Genomic DNA, 15,475 nt, shown 5'->3' with positions numbered 1-15,475 from the left:
GCAGAGGGGACTTCCTTATGCCAGCTCAGGTTGACAGGGCCCCTTCTAATGGGATACTGTGAATGTTCTGGATTTAAAAAAAAAAAAAAAACCTGGCCTATTTTAAAGTTCAGTTTGATTACATGGCACCTAGCATGAGTGACTGCATTCTAGTTTGGTCTGGTCTGTTGGGGTCTCCTGCAGGAGCTTAGTCCAAAAAAAAATGACCTCCCATACGTTTTATTTAATAGAACAAACACAGTTTAAGCTCTGTTTTTTCTGTTATAATATCACCCATAGTTCCTTGCTATCTTCCTTACAGTGCCACAGCTTGAAGTAAATTTGGCCATAAAGTCAGAGGTATTTTCAGACTGACCTGTGCTTTATCTCTTCCAGGGTACCCTCAACCAATTTACAAACCCCAAAGTTAAAAATAGTCCATTCTCCAGCCAGCTAGACAAATACCAGCTGCCCACATTGGCATGAAAATCAAAAGTGGGAATAGATTCAACTCCCTCCTGACCACTGAGCTAAACTCTGGGAAACCATTTGTTGAATGTCTGGGGTGAATGAATACCAGAAGTTTCAGGAAAGGGTGAAAGAGCCAATACCCTGCTGTGCTGTCACTAAGGAGGTAATAAATCACTCTTAAAGAAGCAAAGCAAAAGCTTGCTCTGAAAGAAAAAAAACAAAAACGAAACAAAAAAACCCTGCTCTAGTCTACATGAAACGTTACAAATTTACTTAATCCCTGGTACACAGTTTTAATGAATTGTCTTTTCCAAAATTTCATTAAGGCTATTATTTTCACATATTTCTGACTTCAAGAGATCTTTAAACAAATAATTTTGACTTATAAGTATATTGTAAAAATTTCATATGGTACAGAAAAGAAGATAAAAACCCCTTTCTCCCCCAAAACTCCCAGTTTCCTTTACTAGAGGTTCACTTAAGATTTTTAGGTATCTTTCCCAAAAATATGTATGCCCTTTAAAAAAAATACACACATGAAGAGCCAGGCACAGTGGTGTGTGCCTGTAGTCCCAGCCACTCAGGAGGCTAAGGCGGGAGGATTGTATGAAGTTCAAGTCCAGCCTGGGCAACATAGCAAGACCCCTGAGGTTACAACTATCTCTATATATGCTTAGGTATCTTGCTTCTTTCACTGACTTTTGCAGATAATCCAACCTCATTCTTTTCGGTGGCTACAAAGTATTGTCATTTATGAATCATCACAGGCAGTATTTAGATTAGTTCCCCCTTGGGGTTGTTACGATCAGTGCTCCAGTGGCCTTCCCTGTACATATATCATGCCACACTGTGTGGCTTATATATAAAAGAAACTCCTAGTGGTGAAACTGCTGCTCTGAAGGTACATGATTTGGAATTTGTGGAACTTGGTAGATATTATCAGTCTTCCAAAAAGGTTGCATTTCCGCCAACAGCATGTGAGAGTACCAGTTTCCTCCATCCTCACTGACACAGGGTTCTTTCATCTTTTTTCAGACTAATAGATAAAAGGAAATTCATTGTTTTGTTTTGATTTCTTTTATTATGAGTTAGGAAGAACATAGATTTATTTTAAAATAAATACTTGTTGGTTGCTTTTGATTTTAAGAATCAAAAGTCCTTTCTTTTTTTCTTTTTCCTTTAAGTACTTTGTGTTACCCATTTCTTATGGTTTCTGTGTTTTCTCTAGAAAGTCATCTTCCTAAATTGTGTAGTAAGTAAAATACATTTTGGGGGAAGATCAAGTTTTCTTTGCATTTTTTTCTTTTGAATCTTTGGTTGCCTAGCGTTGAACTAGTATTTCAGTCGATTCCTCCACCTCTGTGCTTTAGCAAGGTCTTCTGCAATCGTTTTAATCATTTGATCTGTAGTTTCTTTCAAAATGGTTGCTGTCCTTAGGGCATGATCCAAAGCCGAGTTTAAAATCTACAGAGGAAAAGTCCACACGTTTTAATTACGTAAGCTAACTGCTTTGGGTTCTCCCATTATTAAACATTACAAGGTGGAATTTTCGGAGTATTCCTGTTTTCCACTTGGTCTATTTCTGTTTTTGAGGGTTGGTTTCCTAGGAGACCAGTCTGAGATGGAATATATTTGTTATGGAAAGGGATTGAAAAAAAGACCAGCACGTGACTGATGAGCATGAATCAGAGGGTGAGGTCAGCCACCAGCTGGGCTGTTTCCCTGCCGCAGAGAAAGAGAAAAAAAGAACAGCTCTTAGGGGCTATTGATGGGGTTTTGGGAGCCATAACCACTGAGAGGGTATTCAGGGATACAGCGCATGCGTATGGAAACATTTGAACGTGGCCTGGGGATTCGAGTTAGTGATTTGAAATAGGAAACTGTTGGCAACCCTGATCACAGTGTCACTGGAACAGACCCACTGCCTTCAGCCCCCCAGCTGGGGAAATCCTGTAGCTGAGGCACCACCCACAAATCACTTTCTCCAGGAAATTTCCCTTGGAACCAATTTAGAATAATACAGACCATGCAGCTGCTGAGGCTGTGTGTCTTTAGCTTAGTGCTGAGCACAAAATTGTCTTTAGCAGAGCTTTTTCTGAAGCCCTGATACTGTAATAACTTAAGAGCAGCCAGTTCTGTGGGCATCAAGATCAGACTTACCAGCTGCAAGGATTCTCAAATGATTTTCTAAGTCCTCACCTCAGATTTTGTTTCTTCAGTGCTATCAAAGTCACATACGGATTTGCTTCCAGAAATCCTGCAGGAGTAGAAATGGGGCGAGGGTGTTACAGGGTCTGAGCTGTAGGTCATGAAAGCCTGAAGGTTTTTTCTGGAAGACAAAAGCACATTGATACTTGTGTCAAGCGCCACCCTCAGGCACACTCCTGTTCACGTCAGCTCTGTGGTCGGTAATGGCTCTATGTGTGTGGTTTAGGTGTGGGCGGATTCGTGCACCCACTGCCCTCGTAGCTCTCATACTCCCATGTGGCTGACCGCAGCTGGGCTTCAGAAAAACGTTGTTGCCATGACCATGAGGGTATTTCCTCCCAGAATTGATCTCCTTTTCCTCTAGTACAGAAAGAGGCAAGACTCTAAAGACATTTTTTATTCTGTTTTCTTTCTTTTGGGGCCAACTTTCTACCTTGCATTTTTATAAAACAAATGCACAAAACTGCCAATTGCAGGTACCTTGGGTTGAGTTCATTCTGGCACCAGTGAGCTTTCACCCCAAGGAGGCAGAAGCAGTCAAAAAATAAAAGCAGCTCCTTTTGAAGTAAACAGGCTCCCCTTGCCTGCTACCCTGTGATTGCTTCTGTCTTAGGGATGGCCGGAAGTCTGCACTAGGTGAGTGAGGGCTGCAGGGCCACTGGGCTCTTCGGGTTATGCAGAGCATGGCTCTAGGGGGTTATTTGCATAGTCTGTGAAGGGCACAGCCTGGAGTTACGCTTTTCTCAAGCATGAGCCATTGGCCCTGAGGGATACCACGAGAACTTGCCTATTGACAGGGCTGTCATAGAGCCACCCTCACATCTTCTTCTGGCTTCAGGTTTCCTCTGTTAAGCATTACTTTGGTACATAAAACACTTGTGAGCAATATCATCTCCAGAAAACGTCCTTTCATCCCTCTCCCCTACCATATGAGCATCAATTGGTTCTGCAAGTTATTTTAACACATTGGATTGATCCTCCAGGCAAGAGGTGGTCCAGCATCCAGGGCCCCTAACTAATGAAATACTCTGGGTAGGGGATGGCAGAGTGGAGCAGAGTCATCTCTCTCCCCATATCCCATCACTCTCCACTGTCAACAATATAACAGCCATCGCTTGCTGAGTACTTATTATGAGCCGGGTACCATTCTAAGTGCTTTATATGTATGGACTCAGTCCTCAATGAGTTTAGCACTATTATGATTCCCACTTTACATGTGGGGAAATGGAGGCACACTTAGGTCAAGGAACCTGCCCAACAACACAGAACCAAGACAAACCCAAGAAGTCAGTCAGGCGTGGTGGCTCACACCTGTAATCCTAGCACTTTGGGAGGCTGAGGCAGGTGGATCACCTGAGGTCAAGAGTTGGAGACCAGCCTGGTCAACATAGCAAAACCCTGTCTCTACTAAAAATACAAAAATTAGCTGGGCATGGTGGCGGGTGCCTATAATCCCAGCTACTCGGGAGGCTGAGACAGGAGACTCACTTGAATTCCAATAGGGCAGAGGTTGCAGTGAGCCATGATTGTGCCACTTCACTCCAGCCTGGGCGAAAGAGTGAAACTACATCTCAAAAAATAAATAAATAAATAAACAAAACCCAAGAAGTCTCCAAAGGCCACATTCTTAAACACTGTGCTAGACTATGGTAGAGGGTAGTAGGTTCAGACTGAGTGGCTCTGAGAGCAGAGCCTGAATCATTAGCCACTCTGCAGCACTATTGGTTCTGTCTCTTACATAGCTCTTGAATGAATACACAGACTCTTCTGTTTCCATCTCCACCAACCTTAGTCAAGCTGCATCATCTCACCTGAATTATTGCACTGGCCTCTTATTTGGCCTTGTCCTCCAATCTTAACTCCTCTAATTCATTTCCACTCCCTCAGTAGCTAGGCTGATCCTTTAAAACACTAAAAATCTTTTTAAATTCCCTGGTTAAAAAACTTAATTTGGGGGGGTCCTGCCACAGCGACTCATGCCTGTAATCCCAGTGCTTTGGGTGACTGAGGTAGGAGAATTCCTTGGGGCTAGGAGTTCAAGATCAGCCTGGGAAACATAGACCCCATCTCTACCAAAAAAAAAAAAAAAAGTAGCTGGCTGTGGTATCACATGCCTGTACTCCCAGCTACCCAGGAAGCTGAGCCAGGAGGATCACTTGAGCAAAGGGGGTCAAGGCTGCAGTGAGCCAAGATTATACTCCAGCCAGGGCAACAGAGCAAGACCCTGCCTCAAATTTTTTTTTTAACTTCACTGGGGGGCCAGACACCTGTAATCCCAGTGCTTTGGGTGACCAAGGTGGGAAGGTCACTTGAGGTCAGGAGTTCAAGACTAGCCTGGGCAACATAGCAAGACCCTGTCTCTACAAATTTTTTTTTTTTTTTATAGGGCACCTATAGTCCTAGCTACTCAGGAGGCTGAGGTGGGAGGATGACTTGAGCCCAGGAGTTCCAGGCTGCAGTGAGCTATGATCACCACTGCACTCCATCCTGGGTGACAGAGGGAGACCCTGTCTCTAAAAATAAAAATGAATTAACAGCAAAAAAAAAAAAAAAAAACCCTAATTGACTTCCTCTTGCTCCTAAGATTCTGAAATACTTCCTGGAGCTGACAAGTTCTACAGACTGGCCCTGACAATTCCTTCCCTCATCAGCCTCATCTTGCTCCACTGCCGCTCCCTCTTTTGGGTTCCAGTCACACCATTCCTGAACTTGCCAAGTGCCTTCTCACAACAGGAAGCTTTCCTAGACTGGAATGTTCTTCACTGCCCCCAGATACCCTTGCTAGTTCATTCATACTTACCCTTCAAAGCTCAGCTTCCCTGAACCCCCAAATTAGATCAATAGGACTTTGTACATCCCCTTCTTGGCACTTACAAAGACTATGCGGCTTCTCTGCCAAAAAAGAAAGCCCTGTGAGGGCAGGGACAGTGGCTGACTTTGTCCTGTGTCCTCAGTACCTCGCACAATGACTTAGTTTGTTGAATAAACAAATGAATGATTGAAGTATTAGGTTTAGGTTTGAATCCTGGCTGTACTCCTAATGATCTAGGTTATCTTGGGGTAGGTAGTTAATGCACTATCAAGTACACTGTATACACCCAACCAATGAGAGATGTTTTGTTAGTAATCATGAAATAATACTTACTTTCCTGGTGTGGGCTCACGTTCACCTTTAAAGGATTTTGAATTCACTCTCTGAGAACAGATCCGTTTGAGTTTTAAAAAAGCTGAAAAATGTTAGCTATGATTAAATTCAGAGTATCAAAAATGAGCCCCAAATGGTGCATATGTATCATTCCTTGAACTTTTTGTATGAATGAAATATTTCATAAAATTTTAATAAATCAGAAAACTGGGAAACAGACAATAAGGAACTTTTGCTGGGCGGGATGGCTCATGCCTATAATCCCAGTGCTTTGGGAGGCTGAGGTGGGAGGATTATTTGAGGCCAGGAGTTTGCTACCAGTTTTCCCTGTCTCTACCAAAAAAAAAAATTCATAAACCCCTTTCATACTAACTATAAATTTTTTGTTAAGTTAGCTAGGTATGGTGGCATGTGCCTACAGTTTTGTAGCCACTTAAGAGGCTAAGGCAAGAGGCTTGCTGGAGCCCAGAAGTTCAAGGAAGCATTGAGCTATGATCACATCACTGCCCTCCAGCCTGGGTGACAGAGCTAGACCCTGTCCCAAAAAATAAAATTTAAAAAAAAAAAAAAAAAAAAAAAAAACTTTCTATAAAGTATTCTGAACTTAGGAAAAGAAATTCAATTTTAAAAGGAGTTTTAGGCCAGGCGCGGTGGCTCATGTTTTTAATCCCAGCACTTTGGGAGGTCAAGATGGGCAGATCACTTGAGGTCAGGAGTTCAAGACCAGCCTGGTCAACATGGTGAAACCCTGTCTCTACTAAAAATACAAAAATTAGCCGGGTATGGTGGTGGGTGCCTGTAATCCCAGCTACTTGGGAGACTGAGGCATGAGAGTCACTTGAACCCGGGAGGTAGAGGTTTCAGTGAGCCAAGATCGTGCCACTGCACTCCAGCCTGGGTGACAGAGCGAGACTCTGTCTCAAAAAAAAAAAAAAAAAAAAAAAAAAGAAGAGTTTTATTATCAGATAGAAACCAGGAGTTTAGGTTCTTTGGGTACTTGCTGTGTGACCTGTGCATGACGTCTGACTTCTCTGGGTTTAACTACCACATCTGATAAATGGAGGAATAATATCTTCCAAGAGGTTGGACCAAATGGATTTCTGAAATCCTCTTCAATTTTAGGAGTTAATATTCTAGGAGTAGAAACTAATGATTATGTTGCAAAGACAATTCCAGAAAATAGAGACTAAACAGAGAAGGAAAATGTGGAAAAGTCGCCATGGAAGACAAGAAGACAGAGAAAGGAAAAGAGATGAGTCAGTGGCCAACAAATCTGCCTCCTCTGTCACCAAGGCTCCCTTCTCCCCTTCCCTTTCCCTCTTCTTCTTCTCTTCTGTCTTCCCCTCGTTCTCCCTCCAGGTCTCCTGTCTTATTCACTGACGTCAAGTAGCCAGGCTTCACTCACCCTCAGGAGGGTCCCGTTGGACAAGGGACGCTGGAAGAGATTGTCCCTCAGACATGCAAGGAAGGGCAGAAGCCAGAAACCCAGATTTAGTCATGCTGACCACCTAGACTTGGAGACTTGGGGCATGATGAAGAGGCACTAACCAGCTCATCTTGATGCTTTGGTAGTCTCCAAATGTAATTTTGGATTTTACTGGAAACTCAGAATTAGAAAGCACCACAGTGTCACCTGGTCCAGTTCTAGTGCAGTGTACAGATCTATAGCATCCAGACAAAGTCCATTGCCTCCCAGTCCAAAGATGAGCTCACAACCTCCTGCCACAGCCCACTCCATTTTCTGTCAGCTCCAATTGCTGTAAGGGTCTTTGTAACCTGGAGAAGCTGCCTCCCTATGACTTCTACCCCCTTAGTTAGCTCATGGAGTTCAAGGTCAGATTGTGGATGAATCCGTTGCAGCCCTTGTTCGTATACTGGCATGACACAGGCTGTAGACCTCAAGACTAAGAAGACAGTGAAGAAATCTGCCCTGTGGCTTCTCCAGTCTTAGTGACTGTCACTTCAAAAGAATACATGCAGTTGGAGGATGTGGCAGCCGGAGGTGGGGAGGGGAGACACAGCTGAGGTCAGTCAGGTAAATGACATTCTTAAGGCTTGGGCGCTGGCCATCATGAAAGATAAGAAACATTCTCCCTGGCGCCCTCTCCCAGAGAAGGAGAGGAAGAGCTCTGAAGGTATGAGGGCAAGGATGTGGCGCCTGTCAGAGAACCAGGTATAGCTGTCATTCAGGGGTAAAACTAGGAGTACTTCCTTCCCTCCTTCCTGTTCCCTGGGCACAGTTTGCCCTGCTTTTAGAACTTACCCCATTTTGCTTTGAGCTTTCCTTATTTGGGTATGAGTTCCTTCCTTTCAAGAGCTTGGGAAGGGGCAGCCATGTCATTCATCTTTTTAAATATGTATTTGTGGGATTTTAATTTTTTTTCAGACAGCAAATTTTTGCATTGGAAGTTAGCAATGTGATGTCTATGGAGTGTAAAAATAGTCTATTTCTCTACATGCTGACTCTTAGTAGGGATATATGTAAAGCATTAGCCACCTCTGAATAGTAACAATAATAGTGGTGATTATCCAATAAGTCATTTATTTGTTCAGAAAACATTTATGGGTTGCTACCAACTTGCACTGGTAGAGTCCTTAATAACTTTCAAAGTCCTTGGTCACTGTGATTTCATATTTTCTAGCCCCAGCTCAGCCTCTTGCCATCCAGGTGTAGGGCTGGATTTGGAAGTGTCAGGTGAGTGCACAAGACCTGGGCAGCAGAATGGAGAGGCCAGGGCTTCCAAGATGAAAGCAGTGGCCAGTGTCACGTGAATGTCCCATACCTGGGACATTAGGTTATTGACATGGATGGGGTCATGCAGGAGATGTACTTACAGGGTGAAGAGTTTTCGCTTTCATCTAAAGAATGGGGCTGGACAAAGGCACCTCTTTTGCTATGATTTGAGTAATTCTGTCCTGGAGTGTTGTATCTATAATGAAATTCTGGAAAGAAAAGATTAAAAATGCAGTTCATTGCCTGGGAACAGTGGCTGTCCCCACTCGCCTTTCTGAGGCCCCAGGTGAGTATTACCTTTAGGTGGTTCCTTTCTGCAGGCTCTTCGGGAGGTAGGAATCTTAGTGCCACAGTCCTGACATTTGTTACTCTGCATTTCAGTGGCAGAATCAGAACAGAAGCTGTGTCCTGTATCAGAATCTGAAAAAGCCCAAGCTGCATGAATGAAGGGTAAGTGTCTTAATTATAGTCATAAAATATAGTGTGGAGAGCAGAGCTATAACCATGCAGGGTATGTATTTGGCACCAAAGTGCTTAACGTCCCGGCTGTGTCACCAAGGGGAGTTGCCAGCCTGGGGTCACATTTGGGATTCCCTTCTGACAACTGAGAAATGTTTTGATAATTAACATTTCTTGTATGAAAATCTCAAGAGGTAGCATACATATTTAGGGTTAGTAAAGGTCTGCTGAATGAATGGATCTGCGGCAATTTGGCCCACTGAACTATCATACAACCTTGTATTTGTATTTGTTTTTCCATAGTTGGCCTGATATGTCCACATTCTTTCTCTCAGACCCTGCTGTGGCCAAGAGCTTGTATTTTGTCATCCAGGCAACTGGAAAGATGGGTTTCTTCTATGTGACATTCATAAGCCTATAAGGGAACCTGAATCATGACTTTGCTCTCTTAGCCTCAGAGAAGCTAGTAGCAGACAGCACATGTATCTGGTGCAGGTCTAGAACCTGTCTGGCAGGCTGTGGACAGAGCAGCACTCCAGGTAAGGCCAGAGTATGAAAGCCTGGGGCCAGGCGGGCGAGCATGTCAGGCCTGGATGTCCAAGCAACATCTTTCTGCAGGACAGATGCTGCAGTGACAAAGCCTCTTCCAGTGCTTCTCGCCTTACTGAACTCATGGTTAGACTCATTTTTAACATTATCTTTCAAAGTGTATTAAAGTGAAGTCATCCCTGGCTGACATCTTGACTTTTAACATATGATACACTATATAATAACTTCATTGTATAAGAACAAATCCATTTCATATTAGCAAATGGAATGAGTTTGAAGGCCCAGGGTTGAAGCTTGGCTCTGCTACTTATTAGCTATGATGGTTGAAAATATGTTCACAAATTCTTTAACATGCTATTTTTATTTTTTTTTTTTGAACCAAGGTTTCACTCTGTTGCTCCCAGGCTGAAGTGCAGTGGCTCAATCAGAAGCCTCAACCTTCTGTGTTTTTTGGTTGTGTTTTTGTGTTTAAATATTAGGTCCCTATGTTATCCAGCCTGGTCTTGAACTCCTGGGCTCAAGCAATCCTGGTTCAGCCTCCCTAAGTGCTGGGATTACAGATATAAGCCACCACACCCAACTGACACTCTCTTTAAAATGTAGAGCCTAATTCCTCTCCCCTTGAATGTGGGCTGGGTTTAGTGACCCACTTCTAACAAATAGAATAAAGTGGTAGTGATGGCATATAACTTCCAAAACCAGGATATGAAAGACACTGAAGCTTCCATCTCAGTATATCTCTCTTGGATCACTTGCTCTGGGGGAAGCTGCCTGCTGTGTCGTAACGACACTCAAGCAGCCTATCGGAGAGGCCCACATGTCAGGGATCTGAGGCCTCCTGCCAATGCTCATGTGAGTGAGCCATCTTGGAAGCAGATCTTCCAGCCCCAGGCAAGCCCCCAGATGACGGCATCCTTGGCTGACATCTTGACCAAACCTCGCGAGAGACCCTGAGCCTGAACCATCCAGCTAAAGTGCTCCCAAATTCCTGACCCACAGAAACTCTAAGATGATAAATGTTTGTTGTTTTGAGCCTTAAGTTCTGGGATACTTGGTAACACAGCAATAGATAACTAATACACTCACACTCACTCTTTGGTCCTGCCAAGTCACTTAACTTCTCTGAGCCTCTAGTTCCTTATCTATAAACATTCCTGCTTTACAGGGATGTTGTGAGAGTTATGTGATATACACTGGCAACAGTTTTCAAACTTTTGATTCCAGAACCCTTTTATACTCTTAAAACTGAGGACCCCAAACAGCCTTTGTTTCTGTGGTTTTAATCTACCATAAAATGATAATATATACCATTTTATATACCTGAGGTGAAAATCCCCACTCATTGGAGAACAGCTATCATTCAACATTCAGTCCAATGCAGATGGAATGGTAGAGAAGTATTAATTTATAGATTACTAGTCATTTTTTGCTTGTGCAGAATCGTTTAGATTTCCTAAAACTAAATGAGCAGTTCCAAGGTGCTTTTTTTTAGAATTTTAAACTGAGACGTTTAAAAGATAATTTTATTTATTATAGCATTTAAAAAGTAATAAATCCATTTCATATTAACAAAATAGCATGTTTTTAATGAAAATAACTATTTCCAAAAAATTTAGTGAGAAGAGTGGCATCATTTTATGTTTTGGCAAATATCTTGAATATCTGGCTTAATAAAAGGCAACTGGATTCCACAGCTGCATCTCCATCAGTTGCCTGCAATACTAGAGTTGCACAGCTATATAGCTGGTAAAGGAAGGACCCGGTGGCCCCCCGAAAGGGTTTCAGGAAACCCCGGGGACCCCCCAATTACAGCTGGAAAACTCCTTCTTCATTATACCATCTGGCATAATACATCTTCAATCAATGAACCAATTTTTTTTTTTTTTTTTTTTTTTTTTTTTTTGAGACGGAGTCTGGCTCTGTCACCCAGGCTGGAGTGCAGTGGCGTGATCTCGGCTCACTGCAAGCTACACCTCCCGAGTTTACGCCATTCTCCTGCCTCAGCCTCCTGAGTAGCTGGGACTACAGGCGCCCACCACCACGCCTGGCTAGTTTTTTTGTATTTTTCAGTAGAGATGGGGTTTCACCGTGTTAGCCAGGATGGTCTCGATCTCCTGACCTCGTGATCTGCCTGTCTCAGCCTCCCAAAGTGGTGGGATTACCGACTTGAGCCACCGCGCCCAGCCCAGGGAACCCTATTATTATTTGTAAATGTGTTTTCTACAGAGAAGCCAGTGCAGGACGAAGTGTGACCGAACAGAAGGCAGAGCTGGAGGCACGGCTCTGGGCCACAGGCAGTGCGGATGTAAGAAAGCCTGGGCAGCTTCCTCTCCAGTGCAACTTCCTGATGCATAAGCTGGGGAGACAAGCTGGGTAGGTAGGTTAGGCTCAGAGGTGATTTTTAAGCTGAGAAGCTGCCGGAGCAGAGGCCTCCAGCCCCACCTCTTCTCCCAGGGCAGTTCTGCTAGATGTTTCTCTCCTTCAACTATCTTTGCAGAAAGGATCTTATGACTAAAAACCAGTGAATTGCATGCACTGGGACACCTCCCAGCTCCAACTTTCTTTGCTTCTGTGAAATGTATATATCCAAGGCAGCAGCAACTCTCACGTAGCCTGTAACCTTACCAGGTACAGTTATGGGTCATGTGGGAAGGATGAGGATGGACAGACTGAAAGACATCTTGTGATTGAGTCCGTGGAGTCCTTCATGTTCAGCTAGAAGCAGGTGTTCATGCTTCACTCTACTTAACCACATCTTATTGAAAGTGATTCTTTTTTCTTTTTTCTTTCTTTTTTTTTTGAAATAGGGTTCTACTCTGTCGCACAGGCTAGAGTGCAGTGGCATGATCATGGTTCACTGCAGCCTCAACCAGGGCTCAAGCAATCTTCCCACCTTAGCCTCCCAAGTAGCTGGGACTACAGGCGCGAGCCACCACACCCGGCTAATTTTTGTATTTTTTTTTACTGATGGAATTTCACCATGTTGGCCAGGCTGGTCTTGAACTCTTGCGCTCAAGTGATCCACCCACCTCAGCCTCCCAAAGTGCTGGAATTACAGGCGTGAGCCCCCATGCCTAGCCTAATAATTCTTTACATTTTGCACATAAATAAATACATCATGCAATATCCTAGTGTAGGGAAATGCTCTTGGAGTGGCAGATGGCAAGCTGGTGCCCACCGTGAGAAGACCCCATTGGGAGGGACACTGAAGACTGAGCACCCAGCCCAAGCCCATCAACTTACTGGGAGTGGAATCTGAATGTGGTGCCTTTTCATGAACAGTTGAAAATCTTCCACAGTGGATCCTTCTGTGTCCCTTTTTCTCCACTTTTGGCTTCCTAAAAAAGGGCATGAGATCCTGTAAACTTTCAGTGCATTTCCAATAGAGATAGGGAAAGTTTTGGTAAAGCTGAAACGTTAAATTTTGTTATATCAGAGCCTGGAACAGTGTAGGAGGGGCTTGTCATCCTCCACACAGAGCTCTCGTCTGCCTGCCTGTTTGAGAGCTTTTCTACAAAAAATTGCACCCCAGCACAATTTGGCCTGATAAGAAAATGTACACAAGACATGAAAAATAAATGTTTTGTTCTGCAGAGGTTAATATCTAATCATCATATACACATTTACAAAACACATTTGAAGTATGGAATTATAAAATTTGGAGTTTTCCTCATGCATCAAAATCCATTCCAGGCTGGGTGTGGTGGCTCATGCCTGTAATCCCAGCACTTTGGGAGGCCAAGGAGGGCGGATGGCTTGAGACTAGGAGTTCAAGACCAGCCAGGGCAACATGGCAAAACCTCATCTCAAAAACAAACAAGCAAACAAACAAACAGTTCCTACCAGGGGAAGAAACTATGCTATACGTCAGTAATGGGTCATGTAGCTTTGGCCCTGGAAGTACAAGCTGATTATATCCAACAACTCCAGCAAAGTGGGCTTTGTCAGGTATCTGTGGGACTAAAGGCTGTGGGAGCATGTGGAGGTGATTTTAGTTGCACATGGCCACCAGGTGGCATCAGAAAGAAGCAACTGCAATGGACATTCTTCAGGAGCCTTCCTGTGGCCCACCTGCAGCTTCCTCCCTCCTCCTCAGAAATCCCAACTCCTCCAAAGGAATTCGAATTAATAACAGTTCTGAACAAAGCTCTTGCTCAGCTCCTGGGATACAGTAATAGCCCCCACGGAAAGTTGTTCATTCTTAGTGTGGAAGGCACCATGCCCAAGACATCCTGGCCTGAATGAGGCAGATTGCCCAGGGCTGGGGTTTGAGCCCAAGGCATTACTGGGCAAACACACGCTCGCCGTGCTGTGCCCTGGCCTGCTGTTGGCGGAGAAGGGACGGGACTGTGGGTTCGTGGGACTGGGGCTGAGAAGCCAGGCCCTTTCCCTCCTCTTGGAAAAACATGCTGTCCTCCTGAGTCACATATTTTCTCACACCTCATTTTCTGTCTCCACCCTCCTCCTCTGGGGCATTTGAACATCTGCTCTCCAAAGTGGGAAACTTGGATCTCACTCAAGTGTGTGCAGTCCAACACAGGGCTTTTTCTGCTTTTAAACTCCTTTGTGCACTCAAATCTTCTGGCCAAACTTAATTCCACTGGAGAAGACAGTTTTTCAACAAGACAAAGCAGCTAAAGTGCACCCTTAAATCCAAAGTTTTGCATCAGAAATAACATAAAGGGATAAGCATATTTTACATTTTATACATATATAATTTATCCACTTACATATAAACAATTTACAAATATCCTGAAAATAATATGTACATCAGCAAGCTTCCTAAAGGACAAGCCCCACCAGAGAGAGATTTAATCTTCTAACAGAAAGAGTACATAGCCCTCCCTTCAATCAATAATTCCTCAGGGATTATGTAGGTTACCAAGGTTTTAATTCATAAGTCATGTGTATCTCCTCATCACTCCCCAGGAGTGGATTCACTGTGAGATTTGATTGTGCACTTGGTTGTCCTTCCAGCTTGGCTATCATAAAAAAGTAAGATTTAGTCTGGAACATTGGTTCCTGTCTTGGTACTTAATGTACTTCTGTAGGGTATACACTAGGAATTTAGAAGAGAGAAATTTAGTACCTTGAATGCTTAATAAAAATGTTTTTTAAATGTCAAAATACTTTCATTATACTTAGTAAAATCTTTAAAAATCCAAAATTAGACTTTAATTCAATAAATAAAAATAGTAGGCCTGGGATGACTCAGTGAGTGAGCTTCATGAGTGCCCCTTGGATTAAAGGGGAGCTCAAAGCTGATGACTGACATGGTGGTTTAATGACCCACACACGATGACACATGACCATTTTTAGCACAAGCTTCATGCAGTTTCTTTTTTCAGGGGTGGACACTCATTAGAACACTTAAGGCAGGTGCCCATTCCCACAACGGAATGCTTTCTAACAGGAAGCCTCAGTCTTTCAGGCCCGGTCATCTGCTTCTATTAGAGTTCATTACGTACATATAATAGTGGTTGCTTAACACCTGCTGCCTCCCTGACTCTCGACCTTCCAAAGGTCAATGAGCCAAGCTTTGGCTGGAGTCCACAGTGAGCTTAGAGGTAACATCTCTCGCTACCTGAAAGAAGCTTCAGATAAATAATACTGAATCGACACAGATTAATACTTGCACCAATGGGTGTTTCAAAAACAAAGGATTTCTCCTGAGGATTTTACATGATTTACAGCTTGTTAGCTCTGGAAGGTTTAGTGCTTAGGAATGGGAAGAAGTCAGCGCTGAAAAGAGGGATGAGGCTTGTTCCTGGGACTGGGGGGCTCAGGTGAAACCCAACAGAGAAGACTTTTGCTCATCATAAGGAGAGAGTAGGGATGGTGGGAGCTGTTTGTTATACAGGATAAGAATCCCCCATGTGGGCAATGTTCAAAAGCCTACAGGACCACCCTCCGTGGGCTGTAACCATGAT

At 43.6% G+C, this 15,475-nt stretch overlaps 1 protein-coding gene across 1 annotated transcript in view; it reads right to left on the bottom strand.

The window, feature by feature from the left end:
- Positions 1-557: 557 nt before the first annotated feature.
- The window catches only part of AKNAD1 (AKNA domain containing 1), a 45,646-nt gene continuing 30,728 nt past the window's right edge, over positions 558-15,475 (bottom strand). The window contains exons 11-16 of the mRNA XM_037998152.2: positions 12,789-12,883; positions 8,835-8,957; positions 8,639-8,746; positions 5,804-5,885; positions 2,650-2,779; positions 558-1,914 (exon numbers count right to left, since the gene is read on the bottom strand). Coding sequence (XP_037854080.2) covers positions 1,783-1,914; positions 2,650-2,779; positions 5,804-5,885; positions 8,639-8,746; positions 8,835-8,957; positions 12,789-12,883 — 670 coding nt within the window. The 3' untranslated portion in view covers positions 558-1,782. The remainder of the gene's footprint in view (positions 1,915-2,649; positions 2,780-5,803; positions 5,886-8,638; positions 8,747-8,834; positions 8,958-12,788; positions 12,884-15,475) is intronic.

The sequence above is a fragment of the Chlorocebus sabaeus genome, chromosome 20, assembly GCF_047675955.1.
Source record: "Chlorocebus sabaeus isolate Y175 chromosome 20, mChlSab1.0.hap1, whole genome shotgun sequence".
NCBI lineage: Eukaryota > Metazoa > Chordata > Mammalia > Primates > Cercopithecidae > Chlorocebus > Chlorocebus sabaeus.
Note: the sequence above shows the minus strand (reverse complement) of the source record. Positions and strands in the feature narration are given on the sequence as shown.